Here is a 20,636-nt window from a genome sequence, read left to right as displayed (position 1 = left end):
GGCCTATAAGAAAAAGGACAGAAGGGAATTGATTTGTTTACAAAGAAAAAATGAGCAGTGTTGACAAGAACTGTTTATTTGAGCCTATTAAGCACAACTTATATCTGAGTATCTGCATATAGGTAAGCTGATGCTAAGAATCTGCAGTATAGAATAATTTAGTAGTGTTTCACCAAAGCTCCAACAAGGTTATTCCAGCAGCATGGCTTTAGGGTCGGCCACATTGATAGACTTTTGATCAAGTTAAAAATCTTGAGTACCGGATGGATTTCTATAAAGTTATATTCACACATGCATGGTCCCCAGAAGATAAATCCTACTAACTTTGCTGCTGCTTTGACCTTTTATCTAGACCCAAAGTGAGCTTCGCATTTTTTCTTATGAGTGAAATGTCTTGTACAAGTATTCATTTTAATAACCTAGGGTTCCACCAGCAGTGGAATAACATTGCCAAATGCTTTTGTTTATGACAAAACAAATGCCAACCTAATTATGTTCCCATCAGCATTAGCTGTCCTTTTGTTTTGATGCTATTTAGCAAATGTTCCCATGCCTAATATGTTACATTAAAATGGTACTATACATACCTGCCAAACATCAGAAATGTTTTATTGTCGAGTTATAAAGTTCTAACGATAACAATTAGCATTTAGCAAGTACATTTTGTTTTTCAGATTCAGAATGATCAGATCCAGGAATACTATATTGATCCCAGGGAGAAAGGTGGCTATGTCACAGTTGGTCCCATCCTAGAATCTAGTATAAGAATGAATATATAGACCATAGACTTAGAGATATCATAAGAAATGGAAATAAAAAAAAGTATATAATATACACAAATACATTTCTTTTTATAAAAAACATGTTTACTACAACATGTAACACAAGTTTAAATACTGACAATATAAAAGCACTGGATCTATGCTTGAGTGTGGTCATATTTCAGAGCACTTAAAAAAGGATATGAGTAATAATATATGATGTAGCATTTACGAGTAAGCTGTAGGAGTGCAGGGTTGATTTATTGCACAAAACTGTTGGCATAGTTGAATATATAGATAAATAATGTGGTTATAGCCACTGACAGGGGTGAAGTCCCAGGGCCTGTTTACTGATGCTATTTAGTGCCCAACTGATTGCTATCCACCTCTAAAATGTAGTATCAGTTGTGCCAAGGTCTTTGAGGTTTACCTTGCGGAAGGCTTTCCTGGTGTCCCTGTAAGATCTGCTCAGGCCCACCACCATATTCATAGCAAAACGCCACACCATGTAGTTCTGCAGATCCCTGTGAGCAGAGGAATGATGTTCAGAGGAATTATAATCACACAAAGCTACACGATGTCAGTACTGGGTGAGCAGCTGTTTTCATTGCAGCACCGAAAGGCACCCACAAACACTTCAGTCTCAAACAAAAACATACACACACCTCTTGTTGTATTTGGCCAAGATAACGCTGAGTCTTCTGTAATAGTTGGGAGAGTAGTTGATGACCTTCTCTGTGTCAGGAACACTGATATTGACTGTATCCATTATCTTCGCTGTGAAGTAACTCCAGTCAAATACCTTCAAGTCCAAAAGCACAGAGAAACAGGACAAAAAGTGGCATTAAAAAGAGGAAGGAAGGTGAAACAGAAACAGTCAATTCTGACATAAAAGCAGTCTATTTTTACCTGGGATTCAACCTCAAGGGTAAAGTTGGTGTTCAGATCACCCAGTTCCATCTTGTTGTAAAGCAACACAGGGTTGTTACGGTCCTCTGGAGTATCAGTAGCCTTGGAATGGATAAGACAGATAGGCAGAAAATCAAGAATGCTGTCAGAACAAAACTCTCCTGTTTTCTGACACATCTGAGCAATTCCCTGGCAGGTCCAGCAGCAACAAACATATGTGGTGTCCCGTGAGGCTTCAGGTCTGTAAATGTCAGAGCTTGAACAGTGTGACTGCCTTGTAAAAGCCATCAGCCGTGTGGAGGGGAAGTGAAGCGTGGCAGTGAGCAGAGCACAGAACCAGCGCAGAATGACAAACATGGACTGTGGAAACCTGTTGATGTCAGAGAAAAGTTGTTGTGTAGGGATCAGGCTGGTTAACAGCTTGTTTTACACAGCAGCTGCTCCAGACTAAACCCCAAAACACACACAGAGGAGAGCAGTTTGGGCAACAAATTGTTTGCTCACATTATATACCTAGCTGAGACAGACGATAAGGTGTGCATTGTGTGTTAACGTGTCCTCAGTTTCTCAAAGAACAAAATGGGATATTTTCTGAAGCAGATGGAGGTGGAGTGCTTACATTGGCGATGTCCTTCTCCAGGTCCATGACTCGTGCCACCTGCTGCCTGATGCTGGTCTCATTGATGACCAGTTTCCGGTCAGTGCGAATTAGCTTAGCCAGGTCAAACATGAACTGCTCGTAGGCCCGACATGCCTGTTAAACACACACATTCATGATATTTGTATTCAGTTTTGACTTTTAAAGGAAGTTATTTCCAAATGTATTTTCATAGAAGATTATTCATTTATTTTTCAATAGCCTATTTATTTTTTTCACAGATTTTAGAACTGCTTCTCTTTTATAAAAATATGGGTGTTAAAATTCAGCAGTTTAATTGTAAAAACTTGGAATTCATCCTGTATTGAATAAAACCATTCAATAATTCCCAAGTGTGTGGGTCCACCTCAAGCCTACCTCTGCGTAGAGTCCAGTGCAAGCATAGTAATCTCTGGACAAGAGTCCAAGGTTTGTCTGCTGGTCAAACTGGTGGAGAGGAAGACAAGATCATATACATCCTTATTTATATAAGCCAAGAAATACGATTTGAAAGAATTGGTGGATAGTTATTTTCTAGCTACATGCATATTATGATGTGTGAGTGTCTGTATAGATGTGATTTTATGCAACAAAGAGAGACCTGGGCTTTCTGCCAACAGTTGCACACCTACATGAATGATGTGAGAGTTTGAATCCCTGTCATCGGTGCCAACAAAAAAGTTAACCAAGAGTTGTGTTCCATATTTCTCATTCAGCTTGGCGATTACATTCTCCAACCTCCACGTTTTACCTGAGTAAAGTAGAAAGAAGGAACAGTGAAAATGAAAATAATTGCTGGTGTATGACATCTGTTCTATGACAGTGGAAAATAATACTCTACCATAGTTGGTCTCCCAGTTATCCACAGCCATGGGCCAATCAAACACATCAGACAGCATGTCGAGCAAAGGAGCCCCTCCTCTCAGCTCAATTAAACCTTAAATGAAGCGTAGATAGAAACAAGCAAATATATCATTATGAGAATGGTTATACTTTTTTTATATTTAAAATTCAATTTTCTTGATTCTTTAAACTAATCAATTATAATTATTATCACAGTTTTTATTTATAGTTTGAAAATGTAATAGACTTAATGAGACACATGACCTTTGATGACTGTAAGAAAAATGGAATTAAAAGATTTTAAAATGAATTGTCCGTTGCCTGCTCACTCACTCTCATTGGTACAGGACTTGTAAAGGGTCTTAGCTTTGGTGAGAGCAGCGGCTTCCCCCTCCACAGTTTTTTCAAGGACACCTACAAATAGAGCAGAAAAACAGAGCAAGCATGAAAGAAAACAATAAAGACAAAGACAGAATGATGAAGGAGGAATGAGCGTACATGTGACAGGAGGGAAAGAAGTGATGTAGTGTTTTTTCATGTTTTTAGATTCAAAATATAATCTAGCTTTCGTCCAGATGCATTAAATCATTTTAATTAAGGCATATTGTCTGTCCCTGTGTCGGAAAGTGTCAACAAAAATAAAGTGATGACTTCCAATTGTGGCAGTACATCACAACCAGGGACAAAAAAAGGGATAAGAAATGTTTCACGGTGAAAGAAAGAAAACAATTAATTTATTAGTTTAAAGAAAATCAACTTCAAAGCTTTCATGCTTTGAAATGCCACAAAACTGACGAAACATTAAAGTACAGTTGAACATATTTCTATTTTAAGTTTTTATACATAATGTACAGTACCTGAAAAGCAAATTAAATATGTTATGATTTATGTAATGAGAAAACTAATCAATATTTGAAAATAATATTGTTATGAGCGTAAATACAGAGGAACAGTGCATTCCTATGTTAAGTTTCCTTAAACATAGGACATTATACATTTTTGTGTGCATATGACAATAAAACAGTTTAATCTCACGCTTTAATGCAATGGAACGTTGTATTCATTAATTTCCAAGACCAGGGACCAGGAACTAGGAACGCATATCAATGACTAGTACACCATGGATCATAACATTTCCCTTGTACTGTGCATGGCCAATCTTTGCTTCAAATGACTGACAAATGATTAAACAAAAACAATTTATTGCAGTGTAATTAATCTTTACGTTTGAGTGGTTAAGATTATTTGGGTCATTTGTTGTAGAGGTCAACGTTGTCATATAGATCACAATTGAAAAATGCAATGCATATTTTAATCTCTGCTTGCTATAAATTGAATTCTAATCATTGCAGTCTTAAAGCAAGCCTAGTGACTTGAAAGAAGGGAAATCATACACTAAAATATGAAAAGAAGTTAAGAAGCAACTAAGCTGAAGATGTAACAGTAAAAGTTCATTTCAAAAGAGAAGTGTACACCATTACTTTTTTATTGTCTGCATTCATTGCCTCTTCAACACCTGTTGTTGGCATATGGACTCCAGTTAGCTCAGCCTGAGGCTACATAGTGTTTCTAGGTAGACAGCAAATCAAAATGAGTGATAAGTGTTGGAATGTATTGTAAACTTGCTCCAGTGAGGGGGAGGAGAATGGCACAACCAATATACTTCTTCTGTGCTGCCTCAAGGCCTACAGTTGCATATTTTAGCTTTAGTGTAACCATTCCTTCAGGATGCGCTGCTTTTTTTTTTCAGCAGACAGCAGCCTACTCAACTGGTATCTTAAACCTTTGCTCAACTTTAGTTCTACTTACTTCAAAGATATGATTATGACTTTTCTTTGGGTACCAAATCATTAAACAACATTCTGCAGTTCCTTCTAGTTTGTGGGGGCTCACGGGAAGCATGGGAATCTTTTTAAAGACAATTTTAGAAAAGGATTGCCATGTCAGGGATTAGGAGCTCAATTCCTGACTGAGTCGCTTCAACAAGCGTTAGTTCTAGCTATTATTATTTATGATTTAAAGCACACAGTTGTTTAAGTACGGAGGGAAATAGAAGCGTCTTGGTGTGATCCCTTGTAATCCTTAACACCTGCTCATAACTCCATGACACAGTGCTGCTTGGTTACAGTACATACATTATAGGTCCATTTTAGCTTAAGGATCAGTATAGGTACATTAAAGGTTCAACATTTTTCTCCATGTGAAAATAAACTGTATGCAGCTGTTCATTTGGAAAAGTATTTGCAATATTGTGCAGAGTATGTTGGATTTATGATGTGTCTATTTGGTTTATGGGGGGCAGCATCATGAATAAGGGACCTTGTATGTCTCTTAAATCTAAGTGCATGTGATTAACTTCCTTTAAATGCAAAATGTATGTAAATTGTAGACTTTGTGATTGCTATGGATGTTGTTTATGGTAATTTAGAGGCTAAATGGGCTGTTGAAATGTTATTAAAGCAGGCAGTAGCCTTTATGAATTTTAAATGTAAATATGCAATTTAAATCTATTTTCATTTACATTTGTATCACATATTATTGCATTTTATTGTGTGTGCAAGGTGTGTCCTGAGTTCATTATTATTGTTCTGTCATCATCCTTTTGGACTTGTCTGCTGCATTCAACACGGTGAACCATCAGATCCTCCTTCGCACTCTAAGAACTTGGAGTTTCAGGCTCTGCACTTTCCCTCCTCACCTCCTACCTCAAAGACCGCACCTACAGGGTAACTTGGAGAGGGTCCGAGTCAGACCCTTGTCAATTAACTACAGGGGTCCCTCAGGGCTCTGTCCTTGGTCCCCTCCTCTTCTCTCTGTACACAAACTCGCTCGGATCAGTCATTAGCCCGCATGGTTTTTCATACCATTGCTACGCTGACGACACTCAATTAATTTAGTCTTTTCCCCGTTCAGAAACCCAGGTCGTCGCACGCATCTCTGCTTGTCTAGCTGACATCTCTCAGTGGATGTCTGCTCACCACCTCAAGCTCAACCTTGACAAGACTGAACTGCTTTTTCTTCCTGGAAAAGATTGTCCCACTCTTGACCTAACAATCAACATCGGCCCCTCTGTTGTTTCCCCGACTCAGACTGCAAGGAATCTGGGTGTGACCCTAGATAACAACCTGTCCTTCACTGCAAACATCGCTGCCACAACCCGCTGCTGCAGATACACTCTTTACAACATCAGAAGGATACGTCCCCTCCTGACCCAGAAAGCGACGCAACTTCTGGTCCAGGCTCTCATCATCTCACGCCTTGACTACTGCAACTCCCTCCTGGCTGGTCTACCTGCATGTGCCATCCGACCTCTGCAGCTCATCCAGAATGCAGCGGCTCGTCTGGTCTTCAACCTTCCTAAATTCTCCCACACCACGCCGCTCCTCCGCTCCCTTCACTGGCTTCCAGTAACTGCTAGAATCCACTTCAAGACAATGGTACTAGCGTACCATGCTGTGAATGGATCTGGCCCTTCCTACATCCAATACATGGTTAAACTGTACACCCCAGCACGTGCACTCCGCTCTGCATCAGCCAAACGGCTCGCTGCACCCGCACTGCGAGGGGGACCCAAGTTCCCATCAGCAAAAACATGTCAGTTTGCTATCCTGGCTCCAAAATGGTGGAATGAGCTCCCAATTGACATCACGACAGCAGAAAGCTTACACATCTTCAGGCGCAGACTAAAAACTAATCTCTTTCGAGTCCATTTCGAGCAATATAATTACTAACAAAGAATTGCTAACAAAGCACTTGTATACTAATAAAGGACTGGCTTATCTAAAGCCAGTTGAGTAGCACTTGAAATGTTTTGACTATGAAACCTGATGTACTTATATGATTCTGTTTTCTTCAAGTTTGTATATTCTTGGTCGAATGCACTTATTGTAAGTCGCTTTGGATAAAAGCGTCAGCTAAATGCAATGTAATGTAATGTAATTGTTTATTTAATATAATCGATTTTGAGGGTTGATGATTGAGAGCTCTAACATTGCTAAACATTTGTCTGATGTGTGCAGTGTCATTTAAGTATTAGTCCATCCCTCAGATTAATACTTTTTCGAACAATAGACAAATCATAGATATCTCATAGCTAAGCATCAAATCAAGTCAATCACAAAGCCTTTAGTTGTTGAAACCCTCTGAGTGAAGCTGTGTAAACCATGGTTGCTCCAGTACAATGAGTGTACAGTATTAGTCATCAGTCTATCAATTACCTTAGATCCCTTATTCCTCACAGAATACAAATATAAAGTGGAGGATTAAGGTAAATCTTATGTCCAACCCAACTGCTGAAACTAATCCTGCCACTTTCGCAATACAATGAGCTAAAATAAACAATGCCACAGTTCACATCATTGAAACTACATTTTATATATTAAGGTAATCCAGCTTGGAATGATAGTTAGGCTTAGTTTTAGGAAATATGCTCATTGGATTGATGAATACACCATCACACAACTCATGGCTTCAGCCTGTCACTTATAAAGCAATCTCTTGTAAATGTTGCATAGGGATCAAATACCATCATACTGTTCATACTGCACATCTAAATGCAATGCAAAGATCAATAAAGGAAAGAGGATGGATCTTGAAAATACAAAGTCAACTGACTGCCCATCTCCCTTGAGTCCATCCCTCATGTCACTGTGAGTGAGTAAGGATCAAAAGATAAGGACGATTGTCTTTCTTTGTAATGTTCAGGATTTACTGACAGGGCCAATCATAAAGAAAGTTAAATAAAGCATATTTTAAACAAGGTTTATCCCTTTCTTTAATCTTCAATTACATTGAATGTCACAGCAGTTCATCTTGTCTTAAAAACCTGCTCTGTTATTGCATGATTTATGGAAAGTCCAGTCTCATTTAACTCGGCAGCCCCAGTATAATACATTTAATTCACACTAATCTATTTTAATTATTTTTATTTGGTCAATGATCTGAGACGATTATTTTCTGTATTTCTGCTCGTTTAACTCTTTACAAGGCTGCCTTTCAGCCTCTTTCTACCCTTTCATTTGTCCTCCTGTTTTCTCATTATCGTGTGTGCACTATTTATGTGCTCATTTAATCTTAATGAATCCTGAGATAGAGACCCTTCATGGGGTGCTTCCTGCAAAAAGGGCACAGATTATGTGTTTATGATTGGATTACTGACTACCTGGTGCTAATGTTGAACCACAGCAAAGGCTTACCCTCTCTCTGTCACACACACTCTCTCTCTCTCTCTCTCTCTCTCTCACACCCCATATTTGTGCACGTTTGGATTTATTTGAGAATGGATTTTCTGCCACCTGATGTTTGTTTGAAACATCACGTCAATTTCAGCCGAACCACTCGGCATGATACAGAATTCGAATTTTGTTTCTTCTCTTTGCATTGCTATTTTATCCTTGACTGGCTGTAGTTCCAACTGGCATTCCCATTGCAGTGTTTTGAGGGAGAAGTCAGCTTGCAGTTTATCATTATGAAACATTTATTCAGGGTATTATTACCATACTCACAGAAGCTGTGAACGAAGTTCAAAATAAAATGAGCTGACACTTTATGAGAGTGAGTCTCAATCAGTACCAAAAAACGTGTTTGTTCTGTGTGTGCTATTTTAAGATAAAATACTTATTTTACACTCATTGCTTTAAATTGTCGCAGCGGCAATTGTAAGGAAACACACATATAATAACATAGATCAAGTTTAAGAAGTCATTCAAACCAGTACAACAGCACAGAAGTGCTTTAGTGAAGTTCTTAGAAATGCAATAGTTTGTTGAAGTACTTGGAATAAAGGTTTATGGAATTATAGGTTGTGTTTGCAACACAAGGTTTTGTTGGTATTCGTGTTGTTTAGGAGTTGCGCAATGAGAGAAATTATCTAGATTTTCAACGGCTCCGTGAGTATAGTAAGTTAAAATCTAGGTATTTGATCAAAAGCATGACCTGTCTATATTAAAATGTAGGAAAGAAGGTAGTTAGACTTTCCAAGGTTCATTTAGATACAAACATCTGTCATTGCATTTACTGTATTCATCTAACTTTGAAACTATGGTGTGAATATTTAAATATATCAAATCATTAAAGTGGTTGCTTAAAACAGTTATCCAGTTCTAGCAAAAGTAGTGTTTATGTTCCATCATATTGATACCTTTGATTTTGGTGAAATCCTGATTTCTCCCCTCAGTAACATGTTGTCAGTAAAAGTAATGCCCCTTGGCTTACTTGATAAATAAAGTTATGTCACATACCCAGCACAGAATTGGCTGAGAAACAGCTCAGTGCAGATTTTTTACCTTAGTGGAGGTCTAAACTCTTTCCCGTTATTCATATCCTCGCTGGCAAAAACATATTCAATTCAGGATTTTTTTTGTCACAATATTTTAGTTGGCCAAGAATAACTGCATTAGTATTCATATTGCTTTACTTGGCCACTGACATCTGGGCTGCTATCTTTATTTGATATGTTTATGAGAAGTACAGAATTAATGGTGTTGTGCAATGGTCCTGACTGGAATTTTAAGGTCATATGAACGCACCGTTTATCTCACACGTCTTATTGCAGTCCATATTGTTTGACATAACTTATGTCTCGGTTATCATTATCACATGAAAAACAGAGACATCCAGTCTCTGGCTGTTAGCAGCATGCTTGATGAACAACTGACATCTGAACACTAAATCACAGCTACAGTACCTCACAGACATGCTTTGATACTTGATGTCAAATTTCATAACAAACATAAGCTGGTTTCTGTGTGGTAGGCTTCAAGTCATATCTTCTCTGAACGATTTAGACCTGGAGTCATGCAAGTTGTGTGATACAGAAATGTAGCAGTGCACTCGCGTACATGCTCCAGCCCAGATGGATGCATGCATCATAGAGCTTAGCTTGGAGATGACTACCACATACTGTTTCACATTTCCTGACCAATCCTCAAAGCTTTTCTCAATATAGCATCATCCTCTGGCTACAATGTTCTACTCTATGTTACCCTAATCCCTGTAGCTCATGTGTATCTCATCTGACTTTTCTTCTAACATCCCATGCCATTCATTGTAATTCCACCAGATCTATTCTGTCATTTTTGTTAGTTTGGATGAAAATGATTTATGTCACCCTCTTCTGTCTGTTGTCCCTTTCCCCTTCCTCTTCCTGACACAAGCTTATTTGTAATTAAAACACTCACGGTCAATTAGGCATATTATTGCACAGTATGCCTCACCTGACTAGGGGGAGGTGAAAAAACTAACTCAGACAGGCGCACTCACACACATACACACTGAGCTGTGGCCACAATCACAGTGCAGATCCTCATTATGAATCATTTATGGCCTTTTATAGCAGCAGCCAACAATCCAAGGTATTTACAAGCAGCCACAAATCGACACAGCTTTTCACACACATACACACTCGCAGAGCCTGTTTTATTGCTGTCATGCAGCCTAGAGCGCTGCAGTGTCCAGGTGTTTTCGTGCCCCTGCAGCTGTTGACAGGAAAAAGGATTCGTCCATCAGCAGGTGGTGGTGGTGTCCAAGCAGGACACAGCAGCCGGTCCTGGGATCAGAGGTCGCATGTTTGATGTCACCTCCACAGTAGAGGTCACAACTCTGCTAAGGCCTATGACTGCCGAGGCATAAGTCACTAAGAAAAATATAAATTCTGACAGCTAGGAGGTTTTCATTTCCACTGCAAGTGTTCAAGAAAACAGGATGCACACATTCTTTGAGAATATCTAGTATGATCTTAAATACACAGTGCTCTTTTTATTTCTTTCAAACACACAGACCCATACAGACAGAGTAAACCTGAAAATATGTGCAGAAAGTAAAGACGAAGACATTCCATCTCCGACTGGTAAGCCAGACACCATGAAGGAATGAGCACAGCACTGACGGTTAGTGGGGATTTAAGCTGTTGAATGATTAAGACCAGTTCTTGGCTGCTCCATTGCTTTCTACTGTAAATGCAGCATTTAGAGCAGTTCAAGTCAGCGATTCTGAAACCTCAACCTTTGCACTTCTGCCAGTACCTCATCATTAGTTGCAAAAGCGTATTTTTCCTCTGTCTGCTTTCAGACAGGCAGCAAATATCACAGTGGGAACTCCGCTGAATATGTTCAGAGGCAGTCAAAAATGTAACAAAGTGTGAAATGACACCACACACTTACACAAATACATGCCATGTACGTAAATTCACATACAGTAAGAAAATGTCAAAAATGAGCCCTTGTTGAGCAATGTTTGTTTTCCTTTTCCCCCCCTGTGTGTGATGTTTATGGGTGTTAAGCCATGGAGAAGAGGAGAAGAGAGTGGAAGGTTGTTAGCAATGTAAAACTAACAGAAAGTTAACATGCATAGTCTTTCCTAAATGCTTTTCCTACAAATCTATGATAATATGCCCTGCTTGTTAGACATTCAATTATACATCTCTAAAAACATATCTCCCCTCACAAAGTGTGACTGAAGTCAAACTCCCATGGCATCTGTGATATCTATAGAGCTGCAGTCCCTAAAGTACAGTCCTCTTTAGCTCGCATTCTCAAACAACTGAATCAAGCTGTTCTCAGTCCTCTTATGAAGCAAGTGGATTGAAAATGACTTACCCTTCTAGTTTGCTTAACAAGTCTTAATCATGGAGTAAAGAAAGTACCATTACTCTACTGAAAACAGACACACTAGGTGTCCATATGTTTGTCTCCCTGAATGTTGGTCTTTGTTTGTTTGTGTGGGTGTGTGTAGGTGTCTGACCTTTGAGAATGACCTCCAGTTCGTCTCGTAGGATGTCAAAGGTACTGTATCTAGAGCTGGTCTCAGGGATGATGTTCTTTTTCAGCCAGCCTCCACAGGCATACTCATAGAAGTTGTCACAAGGGTTCACGTTAGCATCCATGTTCTCAATTAGGCGAGACGCTGCATGGACAGAGTGAAAAAATATGAGGAACTGGAGAAAATACTTTCTGACAGAAACTGTCATGGTTTTGGATTTATATTTTCATTTTCCACCTTTGTTTTGAAATGTTTTCCTCCTTATGTCTTGTCTGATCCTACTCCCTGTGTTTGCCTTCCTGTCGTTAGTTTCCCTGGTGTGTCTGATTGTCTGATTGTGTTCACCTGTTGCCCTTGTGTTTCTGCCTCCCCTGCCAGCTGTGTCTTGTCCTGTGATTACCCTTCTGTGTATTTAACTGCACTTGGGTCCTATTTTCCCCAAACCTGACAGAAACTATATTATACTGCAGGTTATTAGTACAGTGTGAATTAAACACAATTTATATCAAAGTCCTTGGTAGTATGACATTATGCACTTGAATGATCTTCTTATCAATTCTATTGAAAACTATAGCCGTAGGAAGAAGGCCAGGTGCATTTATTGATTGATAAATATGATTATCTACTTTATTCCTAAGAGTTAAATGAGAAGATCAATACCACTCACATACTCACACACAAGCCATTCACTTGTTACCTTAGCTTAGCATAAACAACGCAGTAAGAAGAAGCAGCCAACAGGCTCTGAAGTGTAACAAAATATGATTTATTCAAATGTAGTGTAAAGTTTCTGTGTGATTACAGGAAAGCATATGCTGGAATATTTTTTTAACTATCACTTTGGTGTTGCCATTCAACCAGCAAGGACTCCAGGAGATCGCTAAAGCCTGCCACATGTCAGCTTTATAGCTGTGGATTTTGTTTGCTACAGAAACAGCTATGCGATAGCTGATTATACCTGTTTGCAATCTTCGTGCTAAGCTAACCTTCTGCTGGATGAAATCTTTCAGTGAATGGACGAATATGAGAGTTAAATTCATGTTTGTGTCTTAAAATTAGTATGAATTTAGCAAGCACGTCAGGTTATAGACCACCTCAATTTTAAGAAGGTAAGGAATAACATAATGCACCTAAAAGCCCCTTTAAAAAATCGAACTGTGAATACACATTTGCAAAAATAAAACAGTATAATGGCACACATGGGATACTTTGGCACCAGTTCTGAACTTGTGTGAACTTTTTTCAGCTGCAATTAGATAACATGAGGCAGCTGAGAGATCTCTTGTGAAGTCTGTCAAATCTGACTGAATGGGGAGTTTAGTTCCCCAAAAACGCATTGTTAGAAATGGCCATCTGTTGCTGGAAACTAGAGAAAGAGTTATACTTTTTTTTTTTTTTACTATACGACATTTTTTTCTCATATCAACAACTTTTACTAAATTGAGAAAATAAAGTGTTCAGATTTGGACATTTTGGACACACGTTGAACACAAACATAATAATGCATTTGATTAGATAGTTCAGTTTCTCCACTTATCTTGTATAGTTGTTCAGAGATAATCCAAAACCAATAACCCTTTGGAACATGTTTCTGTCGATAAGAACTGTTTCTGATTGTTTGATCACTTTTTTGAATACCTTCTACATCACTCACTAAATGTTCAACATTTGATTTCCCCTCAGAGAAAAATGAAGGCCTTCAGAATCAGACCAAAGAAAACACACAAAACACACAGTGCTTACCTGACTGCGTGCAGTCAGCTGTGGTGCAGATTTCTTCTACAGAGAAATGAAAAAGAAACAATTATTATGTGGCATTTTTGAAGTCATCAGTAAATATATTATATTATAACACTTTGCTTTCCCTTTAAATGTATTACTTTATATACAAACCATATATCCAACTTAGAAGTGTTGCTTCCATTCTGTCAGGACAATGTAAATGCTAAACTGTTAATCATATTCAGGCTGACATATACTGACACACACTGAGCTGTCATGTCTTTATATATTAACACTGCTTCGTTTGCTATAAGCAATGACAATCATGTGAACACATGTTCACACACAGGTACATACATAGATAGAGTCATTAAACTCTCGAATTCTCCTGACAGAGAAGTGTAAACCTTTCTCAAACACGAGATTGCAGAAGATAATAATAGCAAAACAAACACACACACACACGCACACACACACACACACACACACACACACACACACACACACACACACACACACACACACACACACACACATGCCAACTTAACCAGTTTTGCACGTATTGTTGTAATTCATTAGATGGCTTTCATGACATGTTTTTCCTCTCTTGACCTGCTGAACCACCAATTGGTTACTTTGTCAATAATTAATCTGTAGATTGTTAAATAAGCTGTTTTGCTATTGTTATAGGAGATTGTGTTTTGTATCATGTCACAGTGATCCGTAGTCCTTGGACTTATTAGTGAATAACAAATCCTAATGTTATGGAAGAGTGACTTTGGGTCAGTAGTAGTTAAATACATTTGATATCCAAGTCAATATATTAATGATTAAAAAACATGGGGTACTCATATTGTAGGCTTGATCTGAATGGAGCAGGTTTGATAATAAATAAATAAAGTTGTGTGGGGGTTTTCTGTTCGATTTCCCTTTGTCCATTATAAATGATACATTTTTCATACTGGGAATTGATTTACGGCAATATATCGGTTACACCATTCTTAATCAACACAAAAGTCTGAACTGTAACATATAACAATGCTTTGAAGGTGCATATTGTTGTGTAAAAAGTCATTAGATCACAAAGGAAACTCTAAAAAGGACCTTTGCACGCTGCATTCATCTTTCTGGCCCAGTGGTTGTACTTTTGCACTTTGCTTTAAAAGCACACAACTCGAGCGTCTTCTATTCACCTGAACAAAGTACTGCTCTTAAATCATGCTCCTTCATGCTTAACATTCAACTCCAGCTGGAAGTGACAGTCAGTGCATGTGCACAGCTTCTAAAGTCCTGAAAAATTCACTCAATATTGAGGTGAAAAAAACTATTAAAACAAAGAATGTCCTATAAGCTAAACATCTTATCAACCTGAGTCTGTTATCCCCACTTATGTTTTCATATAAGTATATTTCACTCTCACTCTTTACTCTGTCCTTATTCAGCACTCACCAGTCTTCTGTGTTGCAAAAAGGATAATGAGGGCGACGATGACGATGAAGAGCAAGGAGACAATAGTAATGAGGCCGACCTCAAGGGAGGTCCAGCGAGGCTTCTTAGCCAGCTTGGGGGGGTTTGTCTCTGTCATTCTCAGGTCTCCTCCTTCAGCTGCCGGCTGTATCAACTCACCTGAGGAGAGGGGGAGAAACACAAAGCAAAATAAATGAGTCAACAAATGTAATGCCATTTATCAATGAAACATGGCAAACATTTGCTGGTGCAGCTTCCTTAATTAGAGAATGTGCTGCTTCTCTGTGTTTGTCCTTGTAAACTGAGTAGTTTCCTGTTGGTATTTTTGTAGGTACAGTAGGACAAAACAAGCAATTTTAAGATGTCATCTTGGGCTTTGCGAAATGTTTTTACAATTTTGCCATTTTATTTAATGATTAATGAACTGGTCGAAATATAAAGGGATAGATTTATTGATAATGAAAATAAGCATTAGTTGCAGCCGTAAACAGAAGAAAACAAGGAGAGTCACATGCATTATATTTGGAAAAGAATATATATTTTTCAAATGTGAACTAAAAATGAACTAAAGAATCTAAGACTTGTATTTTCAATTGTATCAGCACCATTTAAAAATCCAATTCCCAAAATCAATTCATCATTGAAGCCATCATCAAGCAAACATTCCAAATGTTTGCTGGTTGCAAATGATCAAGATTGAAGATGTTATTACTTTGGCAACTTACTACTTTCAATCAAAATATAAAGATATGTCAACAGTGTTAATGCAAACAGAATGTCTTCAGAATTATTAAGCGCAAGCTAAAGAAAAACAATACAATGATTGAGAGAAAGATAAAACACCCCTGACAGTCATAAGAAAACTTAAGAGAAAAAAAGACAAACCATAATATTTTATTTTTAACCAGTCTCGAAGAGAAAGGTGAGAACAATGGAAGTTCTTACCCTCTGGTGGCAGTTTGCTCGATAAAAAAAATAATAAAAAAAATAAAAAAAGAAGAAACACACTTCTGAAGAGTAGAAACCAAGAGAGACCTTTCCTCTGCTACTCACTGTTGTTTTCCTCTCTGGGGCCAAGTGAGAACTTTACAAAGCTCGTGTAACGACCAGTTAAGTCTATCTCTGAAGGCAATTAATCCTTAATCCCTCACCGAAGGCGCACACGCATGGACACACACTCACACAGTCACTTCACACACACACACATCCACAGCCATGCTCTCACACACACTTTTACAAGCTGGTGTCATGAGGCATCTGTGCAGATGGGAGGGTCTCTCTTTGGGCGTGCTGAGATGAGAGCAACACCTGAATAAAGGACAAAGTCTCTTAGCTTCCTTTGAGCAAGAAGAAAGCCACAGACACACCGACTATATGAATATAATAACAAGAGTTCTGCTGAACCTCCAAATCCCCTATCATTCTGTTTCATGACCAAACAATAGCCCAAAGTAAAGAACACTCCCCCAGTCATTATCCGGGCTGGTAATGCTGTATTACACCAACCACAGCTCCCAACAGGCTGCTTTCCCAACTCCACACTAACCCGACAGCATGCAGGACTTCACTCTGGGTCAAAAGATTTACTTTAGGACATGGTGGCCGTGCATGTAATAGATATTTTTCTTTTTGAAGTGTTTGGGTTTGAAGCATGCGATTCAACAACAGGGATAAGGACAACTGACAATATGGGCAGAACATGAGTGATTGAAGGCTGAAAACAGTAGAGGAGACAGTAGAAGGACACTAGTTGAAGTGTTAATTAGAACTTCCTGTCAACCTGCCTCTGACTGGCTGAGGGAGGGGGCAGGAACTTTGTGTCAACTTTTTGTTCTTCTTTTCTTTGTTGTCCGAGCAAACACATCACAGTGACAGCCGTCCCACAGCTCTAATAAAACCATGCATGCGTGTCAGCATTGGAGAAGTTGCATATTAATTTGCTCTAATCCTGACAGGTGGCATGCCAATAAATGAAAATGCCTGTCAAATGTCTTGGAAATAGGGACATAAAGCCGGAGTGAAGGAATGTACAAAAATGAGCGAGTGAAAGGGAGGGGGGCGTAAAAACAGAGAGGGACACTGAGAGGTCCTGAATCATGTTTGAGTGAGCCGAGGCACGTTAGGTATGAATCTTAAGGAGCACGTACCTGCACTTATGTATCACTCACCCATAATGATAGCTGCTGTGTGTCTTTATATGCCTTGGTAGGATATAGGAATGGCACCTGTTTGAAGTCAGGTCGTTATCATTCCCTCTCAAAATTGCTTCTGGATGGATAAAGGAGTGTCTTAGTGTAGTATGTGCATGGCAATGATGCCTTTAAGGATGTTTGCTCTGTTAGGGAGAAACGCCTAATACTGTATGTGTGTGAGTTATTTTTAAGGTGAGCTGCCATTTCTGCTGCTGGAGTTACTGCTCTTGTTGCAGGAAGCAGTCACTGACTTTACTTTACGCAATGTGGCTGTTTTTTTCCTGAATGGTTTGAAAGCTCTTTATCGTGTCTGTCATGATTTATCTGAAACATAAACAGTCCCTAGTGAGACCTTACTAACCTCTTCAAAATGAAACCCATCATTCACTGACACGCCCTGCGCGTCTGCACACACACAAGTAAACCAAGACAACCTACATTTGTGAAAGCTATGAACATGTCATGTACCTAATTTGAGGTTGAATAAGTACAGGAATGTGGCCTACTTTAACTTAAAATAACACCTTCTCTGTTTCGGCACTGGTTGCACACAGGAAGCCAAAAGGTGCTTTGATTTTGCTGAAATAAAGTTCCAACTGGTTTTTCTGATAGCAGTATTAATCTATTAACTATTACACAATTGGAAAACAACTTTTTGAGGCATAGTAAGGAATATAGCACCGCACTTAAAACACCACTAGTACACTTACAGCCCATATGCAATGAACCAAAACCACAAAGTAAGTTTAGGATTTTCAGGAGTTTAAGACATTAATTAAAGTGTCATTTCTGATAGGACCTCATGCAACTGAAACCATATTCAGCGCACACAGTGAGCAGGACCAAGTTACATGCATGCCAGGTCCTCATCTCCTGTTGCACGTCGGGAATTCTGATGATCAACTGGTGCATGCTGCCCCGTGTCACCCAGCCGGCACACGGGCACACGCAAATATAATGCAATCACGCGCACACATGCACGCAGAGGGAGACGCACACAGATGGCACAGCGTTATAATACGCGCTCTGGGTGCGTGAGCGACTTACCAGATGTGTCGGGAAATTTTCGGTCGATGATATATATTGGCATCACATCCGCTGATCCATTAAATCCACAAAGGGTGCGCGAAGAGCTGATCGATCTGTTACACACCTATTTGCTTCACCCTGGATTTCAACAAGGCGCAAACCGATCCTGCCTGTCTCTTCTTCTTCTTCCTTTGGCTTTCTATTCAAGGAGTGCTCATCCACACAAAAACACACGCGCTCACGCAAAGACTCTTCACTATTCAACTACCTACTATACTGTAGGCTACCTCATCTACCCAGAGAGGATCGCTGTATTCAAATGACCCATCAGATTCTTGCGCGGGCGCAATTGGTCAAGTGTGTGATCCACAGGGGGGAGATCCCATATTTATACAGCCTGTGACATACAGTATAGTGAGGCAGTGAAGCAGCTCTCTGAAGTTCCTCCGAGTCGTTGCCTCCTCCGTCAGGGCGGACCCTTTCAGAGGCACTTGCTGTCAGTGGCACCTAAATAGCTCCAGCGCAGGTTCAGGTGAATACAGTAAGTAAGAGAAGTGATGTGTTGTAGGGTTTATTTTATTGCATTTACTAATAGAGCTTTTAATCAAAAGCACTTTGTAAGCAAGTGATTATAGCAACAACAAAAAAACAGGTTCTAGTGAATGTATAGCTTCACTTACATTCAGAATGACTAATGGTTAGTTTCAGACAGAGTCAATAAATAGTTTATTTTTTATTTGATCTTCTGATAAACAAGACATTCACACATCTTCAATTCACCATTGTTTTAAACTGCAGTCAGACCACTTCAATGTTTGCTAAATGTTGTAAAATACCACAGTGGTTGAACCAACAATGTTCTTGGGCCTTCCATGCAACATTTAAGAGGTTCTCTCCAGCACCTTTGACTGTACACTAAAAACCTGCTTGCTCTGTGATCTTCATTACCACAAGTGGTTCGTGAACAAAGTATACATTTTTGCGTTTTATTGTGACATGGCTCACTATCGAGCCCCATAAAAAAACCTTTTACTTTGAGCCGTCTACTGTGTTTTGGAGCTGTTACGTTACATATGGCCTTTTGATCTGATGTAGAATAGCAAAGTTCATCAAAGGGTCAGTTACAGCGATTAACTATGCAAACACATTAGGGTTTTGGGTGTAAAAGTGAAAACTACATTAAAGTGAGGGAAAAAAACGATGACAACATCACTGCAGAGAAAAAATGTGTCATTGTTATCAGTGGCTTGTCAGAGTCATGCGGTCTGTCAAGCAGGGGTTACTGATGGTCACTCAGACCTTTAAGTGCAGAATATTCCCCATTGGGCTTTTTGCCTTAATTAGCTATTACAGCTGAAGACAGATAGGAAAGGGGAGGACACTATGCACATAGATACAATAGAGACTTTTGAATGTCTCAAAAATGATTAGGAAACTGCATTTATTTTGAACTTATCTATGACTGCATCCAAGCCATCTCATGTGGCCTTTAGACTTTATCTCTGCATTTGATTTCCTTACTGCTCTTATGTCAATGTACTCAGAAATGAAAGATAAATGCTTATATATCCCTGTTTTAGTGTCATCCCATCATACCATCCATATTTAATTGCTTCTGATAAAGTAAAGCCAGATTCTCTTACAAGGACTGTCTAACTATAACTGTGATGCTGAACTGACAGCAAGTTTCACAGCAGCTGCCTGTCGATGCATTGAAAAGATGTTCACATTTGCCGACAGTGCAACCTCTGTGATCATATTTTCCATCTTTTTGTTGTCTGCTCTCCAAATAAAACCCCTTGCCCCTTCTCTCTTGGCCATTTGAGCTCCTTTCCCTGTCAGTAAACCCAGCATGTAATGGACTCCAGGAGAGGATTGGATTTTAATTGCACTGTGCTCAGGGGGACACAGGTATTAAACTGACTTGTGTTGCAAAAAAAATATACAGCACAAACACGGATACACAGAGACGCATGCAGTCTGCATTACTATTGTGGTATTGTATTTCTCAATGAAACCGAGTGCCAAACCCACAGATTACACATCAAGTAGCAGCATGCACTTTGCGTCCTTAAATTTAGTTGGAAAATCTGCCATTTGACATGAACCTTGTGGTTTTAATTGTGCGTTTCTTGAAGGAGCAAAAATCTACACATTTGCTTAAGATTTGATGCATCATCAGAGTTTTGAGTGACAGCATTGTGGTTTTGCTATTAATTAACATCATAAGACATCTTTGTTATTCATGTCTCCCTAGACATGAATAATGTTTACCAGGGAATTGTTTCTGCAAGGCATCAGCACTATGACTAATAAGCA

General features: G+C 39.1%; 1 protein-coding gene across 1 annotated transcript in view; it reads right to left on the bottom strand.

Moving 5' to 3' along the window:
- The window catches only part of LOC117470227 (neprilysin-like), a 28,103-nt gene extending 9,429 nt beyond the window's left edge, over positions 1-18,674 (bottom strand). Inside the window, exons 1-12 of the mRNA XM_034114923.1 lie at positions 18,336-18,674; positions 15,079-15,255; positions 13,651-13,686; positions 11,890-12,051; positions 3,484-3,564; positions 3,149-3,244; positions 2,940-3,058; positions 2,686-2,754; positions 2,290-2,424; positions 1,671-1,772; positions 1,427-1,563; positions 1,192-1,285 (exon numbers count right to left, since the gene is read on the bottom strand). Of these exons, the coding sequence (XP_033970814.1) occupies positions 1,192-1,285; positions 1,427-1,563; positions 1,671-1,772; positions 2,290-2,424; positions 2,686-2,754; positions 2,940-3,058; positions 3,149-3,244; positions 3,484-3,564; positions 11,890-12,051; positions 13,651-13,686; positions 15,079-15,255; positions 18,336-18,378 (1,251 nt within the window). The 5' untranslated portion in view covers positions 18,379-18,674. The remainder of the gene's footprint in view (positions 1-1,191; positions 1,286-1,426; positions 1,564-1,670; positions 1,773-2,289; positions 2,425-2,685; positions 2,755-2,939; positions 3,059-3,148; positions 3,245-3,483; positions 3,565-11,889; positions 12,052-13,650; positions 13,687-15,078; positions 15,256-18,335) is intronic.
- Positions 18,675-20,636: the final 1,962 nt, after the last annotated feature.

The sequence above is a fragment of the Trematomus bernacchii genome, unplaced genomic scaffold, assembly GCF_902827165.1.
Source record: "Trematomus bernacchii unplaced genomic scaffold, fTreBer1.1, whole genome shotgun sequence".
NCBI classification, from domain to species: domain Eukaryota; kingdom Metazoa; phylum Chordata; class Actinopteri; order Perciformes; family Nototheniidae; genus Trematomus; species Trematomus bernacchii.
The sequence above is the reverse complement of the archived record's forward strand: the minus strand, read 5'-3'. Positions and strand labels throughout refer to the sequence as shown.